We start from the raw sequence: 5660 nt of genomic DNA, 5'->3' as shown, positions 1-5660 counted from the left end.
CTCTCTGTGTGTGTGTGTGTGTGTGTGTGTGTGTGTGTGTGTGTGTGTATGAGAGAGAGACAGAGAGAAAAAGAGAGACAGAGAGAGACAAAGAGTGTATGTGTTTGATAGTGCAGATGTGTGTCTGTGTGTGATTGCAGGTGTGTGATAAATGTGTGTGACAGAGTACTGTGTGTATGTATGGCTGCAGTTATGTGTCTATTTGTGTGTAATTGCGGGTTGGGATATAGGAGTATGAGTGTGTGTCTGTGACTGCACCTGTGTGCATACTATAGTAGGTATAGAGATCAGAGAACAACTTCAAGAAGTGATTCTCCTTCCAGCAAAAGCAGTTGGAATTGTCAATGCTCCTACATCCATTTCAATAAGCCATCTCCCCTACTTTTGCTCCAGTTGTCAGGTTTGTGCAGCAAGTACTTTTACCTAATGAGTCATCTCAGCATCCCAAAGCAATTGCTTACAACTGTAAGATAGTGGGGAGGCTTATATCTAGAATATATGCAAATTCCAAAAGAATAAATAAAGCCACTTACCTGAGGAGAGAGATGGGGAAAATGCTTGCTTATACCCTGGACACCTAAATGTCTTAGCATTGCCATAGACTTTTGATGTGTCCATTGTAGTCAGGAGATGGGAACTGTGAACAGTGACAAATTCTAAGTTCTGAGAGCAAAGTTAACAAAAGGAAGTCCACTGTGGACACTCTGCTGTCTGTGTCCACACCCGCCCACACTTGCAACTGAGGGTTTCTCTGTAGTTACTGAACTTGGTTTCTATTATGCCCACACAGTTTAAATAATTTTATCTTTGAAACAGAAGATGCAACACATGATCTACTGTGGATGGTTTTATTTCCTTCTTCTTTAGCTATCTGCTTTGAGTTACTCTTTCAAGGCCCAGGGTAAACAAAGCACTCAATCTTGAACTAAAACCATGCACCCAGGATTCATTCTGTGCTATGTTGTGAAAATAAAATGATGAGTAAACCCCTGGTGCTATTTTACAGGAATGGAAGGTCTAAAATCCTCCTGAAACATCCAAGCCACGGAAGAAGCTGAGATAAGTGGGAATAACATGAGGGTGGTTTTAAAACAAAACTAAACAAACAGGAAAAAAAAAACATGACTGACACAACAGGAAAAGCAATGAGGAGGGATCCACACATGCCTCTCATCATTGTCCTGAAGGTCCACACAGATGTGGCAATGTTCACCTGAGTTAAGGACTTCGTCTCTCAGAGCTATGAAGAGTGGAGGATTGAGTGAATGGGTTTGCTAACTCCTCCAAGGATTTTCAGGCCTAGAGCCTTAGATCAAGGACTACAAATGACAAGTGAGACATTCTCATATCACAAATGGTAAAGAAGAAAAGCAAGGATTTCCTTAAACTTGCTTTCTGTGAGCAGAATGGAATTGAACTAGGTGCTCACAATTACCTGGTAATGGCAAGCAGTCTATTGGCTGTGAGTTCTAGGAGACAGGGAGTGTGTACAGACAAGTTGGGACTCAAACTCATTTTCCATGACCATGATAATTACAAAGTGAGCAGAAGCCTGTGTGAGGGTCTCACAGCTCACTTAAGATGCAGTGAAATGTCCTCAGCTGTCACTGTTTGATGTCAGTAATTTCACTCAATACCAGGCACAGGACTCTGCCGTATGATTTATCTTAACTGAAGATTTGAGCAAATGTACAAGATTTTTCAAAAAACAAAAACAAACAAACAAACAAAAAAACAATGCCCAGTATTTCAATTGAGAAATTCAGTCATTTCCAAAAAAAAAAAAAAAAAATTGTGGCCATGCTGCTAAAAGCCTCAGAGATTAAAATGTCCAGTAAATTAACTGTGAAAAATATGGTACCTTCCACCAGAGAAGTGTACATGCCATCTCTTACAAGAATGGGTTTTTGAAAAGAATGTTTTTGTTTCCCAGGGTTGGCAGATGTGGCAAGGGATACCATTGGACTAAGGATTGTAGGTTTAAGAGGTATATTCAAGAAAGCTTCTTGACATCTGGAAATGAAATGAGGGACCTGGAAGCTCAAGGCCTCACAGTGAAAGTGTGAGAACAGTTGAGAGAGACCAGGTAATAGAAAAAAAAAAAAAAAAGTTAACCACTGATCTGAAAAAGCATTTAATTCATTGAAAATGTCTGTTTATAATTTCATGCTAAATACAGTACACTTGATGGCTTAAAACATGAAGCGGGAACTGTAGTGAGGATTGTATTTTCTTTAAAAACATGGAAGCCCTCGGGAGGAAGAGGCAGGCAGATTTCTGAGTTGGAGCCCAGCCTGGTCTACAAAGTGAGTTCCCCAAGTTCTGAGGGGTCTCATAAGCTGTGGAAGATGGTAGTGTAGTGGTAGATCTGCCCAATCTAGGCACACAGCATGTATCATATTAACTAACTGAGTTGTGTTTTCACTGCAGGGGCATATTTGGGTTGGAGATTTACCACAACACACAATAACATCATGTTTACCAGATTGGAAGTGATAGGAGTAGTGTAGGGAATTAGGAAAGAGAATTCTAAAAATAGTCAAAAAGTTGGGCTACAGGCCTGACTGGACCTGGGGCCAAGACTTCAAAGGACTTGTGGTTTTGGTTCTTGGCAACTTGTCTTTTTCACATAAATACTAGGCTTACCAGCACCCATGTAAGACTCTGGAGAGCCTTAGATTAGTGGGGACTCCCTAAGTGAACGATGCAGAGCCGGGAATCAATGCAAAAAGTAAGAGGAATTTATTGTTCCAACATGTTGGGATCGCCCTGCACATGAAGAAAGAGAATGACCATGCACAGCCCATCCAGTGAGCCTTTATACAGTTCTCCAGGTGGCAGCCATTAGGCACAGTGTGATTGGCAGAACAGTGTGACTTTTAAACCGATTGGTCTATAGGGAATGAGGTGGGTGAAATGGGTCTTTGAGTTCCAGTGGTCAGTCCCTCCTCCCTGTGGTCTTCGGAATATGTAATTAGCCCCTCCCTTCCAGAGGGGAGGGGTGCCTATGTTCTTTATGACCTTTGCTTCCGGGAGGGGAGGGGGGCGGTGGAATTATCTAAAGTTCCTGAGCTGACCTCTTCACCCAGAGATCCTTGCTTCCATTCGTCTAGCTAGCCAGCTTGCTCCAGGGATCCTTGTTTGCATCTCCCGAGCAATGGGATTGTAGGTGGGCTACCATACCTACCAGGCCTTTACCCTGCGGCTGGCTATCTGAAGTCTGATCTCAGTGTTCACATAGCAGGTGACTCACCATCTCCATTCCCTTCACAGAGGAGATTTAAAACTTGTCATAAAGATGTTCATGAACACCACAGAGAACAACTATAGGAATGCAATGGATACACTGTACCAATGAAGATGTAGAAACTGAAAATAATACCAAACAGAATTTCTGGAATAAAATAATGTAGTAACTAAACTGAAAAATATGTTAGTTTTAAAGACGGATGCTAGTAAGGCGGTGGGAATAAAAACAGGTAGAGAGTGGGTTAACCAAATCTAAATGTATGTGAAAGCCCTATGGAAAACCAATCATTGGCAAGCTAATTTAAAATTGATATTTTTTAATTAGTTTGAACTGACATCCTGCATGGGTAGACAATGCTACTCCCAGAAGACATGGGTTATTAAATCAGTATCTCACTTGCAGGCATGTCAGGCCTACGCAGAAGTCTCCATAACTACACAGCCTGTCACCATTGGTCTTGATTGATTGTCCACCATTACGATATGGCAAGTCCCTATTTCTGAAGATACCACATGACACCACATATTTTCAGGACAAAAGGAAAGCAATCTAGAATTGACCAGGAAACCTCCAAGCTACAGGTAAGCTTTCCTAATGCAGAAATGTGATAATCAGGGGCTGCTGATGAAAAAAACCATCAATGGTCTGGCCCTAAAACATCAATTACCCACACAAGATAATCATAGCCTCAATGCTGCTATGAAGATTACAGGGCTAAACAACTGATTTCCTATTGGATTTGAGGGGTCCTACTCCACAAAAGAAAATACATGCCTTGTGTTGTTGAAGGGTTTAACCCATGGCTATAGAGGTCATAGGCCCTGAGGTGGCTTGAGTAGGATTGGCCTCCATGGATCATGTGTTTAAAGGCTTAACACAAGCAAAGTGGCACTATAAGGAGGTGTGGCCTTGTTGGAAAAAGTGTGTCACTTTGGGGACAGGATTTGTGGTCTCATATGCTCAGGCTACACCCAATGTGGTACTCAGTCTCCTATTATCATCTATAGATCAAGATGAAGAACTCTCAGCTCGTCCTCCAGCACCATGTCTGCCTTTATGCCACCATGTCTTCTGCCATGGCAATAATGGACTAAACCTCTGAGACTGTAAGCCAGCCCCAATTAAACATTTTCCTTTATAATAAGAGTTGCCTTGGTCATGGCGTCTCTTCACAGAAATGAAACCCTAACCAAGACAGGCTCTAAGAAGGAACCCACTATTATTGTTTTAGATAAACAGCCACATTATCAGACTACCTTCTAAGTATCCACGTTTATAACCACAGATTAATGCTGGCATCCACCTTGGTCTGAGAAGCTTCCTTTTGCAGTGGGCCCAGGCTGAGCGATTGATTCTTCAGTGGCCTCAAAGGCTACTGTAGCATTTCCTGATGGAAATATCCCCTAAATTTTTGGAGTTTGGGGCTAAAACTGAGGAAATGTTATAGTGTATTTCTTGCCTAGAAAATCTAGGGGTGCAGGGTTAAAGCTGTTGGGCAGCCATGCTTAATGTCAGTCTCACCCTTAGGCACAGCATCCAGGCAGGAAGCTCACTTAGGAGGTAAGAAACCAGAGCTCCTGCTGGCCAGGACAGAACCAAGACATTTCTTGTTTCAATGAGAATCAGAACTGTCCACCTTTGGGGCCTCTACTGCTAACTCTGCTTGACCTAGTTTGTCTCCTGCTTTAACAATGCAAGCTCTGATTCTGTGCCTCATATCTTAACAGCTTAAGCTTTGATTCTGTGTCTCCTCCCTTAACAGCTTAAGCTTTGAGTCTCATGTCTCAGCTTTTCCTTACTTTAAGCTGAGGCTCACTACCATCTTGGAGTTTGGTTGAAAATTAGCAAATGCAGTAGGAAAAGTCAGCTGGTTTTTTGAGACAGGCCTTTTCTGTGTAGCTGTGGCTATCCTAGAATTGATTTATAGACCAGGCTAGCCTGAACTCAGAGATCCACCGTCTTCTGCCTCTTGAGTTCCGGTTTGAAATGCATGTACCACCAAGCCCAACTAGAGACCTTTTTATTCAGTAAAATTAGCTCATTTCTTCCATATTTCCATGAATTTTGAGAATATGTATAATCACATTCACATCAAGGTATAGACCCAGACCCCACCCCAGGACCCCATGTCCTTCTGTAGACACTCCTCTCCTCTATACCCAGCCCATGGCACCCTTCTCTTTCTGCTCTTACACACTTGCTTTTCAAGAACACCATGGGGCTGGATCCCTGCAGTAGTAATGCATCTGAGAGTCATGCACAGTGCATCCACAGCTATGTGTCAAATACCAACACAGCTGGATACAGCAGGAGAGTCCAGGGCAGGAGAGATGTGAGGTGTGAGCTGGGATTGCACAGCATGCATCTCACACCCTAAAAGAAAGACAGTGTTACAAACAGGCCAGGGAAA

The 5660-nt window shown here is 42.6% G+C and overlaps 1 protein-coding gene across 1 annotated transcript in view; it reads right to left on the bottom strand.

Annotated features, from left to right (window-relative positions):
- LOC110316533 (killer cell lectin-like receptor subfamily B member 1F) overlaps nucleotides 1-659 on the bottom strand; it is a 15605-nt gene extending 14946 nt beyond the window's left edge. Inside the window, exon 1 of the mRNA XM_021190896.1 lies at nucleotides 534-659. Coding sequence (XP_021046555.1) covers nucleotides 534-618 — 85 coding nt within the window. The 5' untranslated portion in view covers nucleotides 619-659. The remainder of the gene's footprint in view (nucleotides 1-533) is intronic.
- Nucleotides 660-5660: the final 5001 nt, after the last annotated feature.

Source organism: Mus pahari, chromosome 2, assembly GCF_900095145.1.
Source record: "Mus pahari chromosome 2, PAHARI_EIJ_v1.1, whole genome shotgun sequence".
In the NCBI taxonomy this organism is placed as follows: Eukaryota; Metazoa; Chordata; class Mammalia; order Rodentia; family Muridae; genus Mus; species Mus pahari.
Note: the sequence above shows the minus strand (reverse complement) of the source record. Positions and strands in the feature narration are given on the sequence as shown.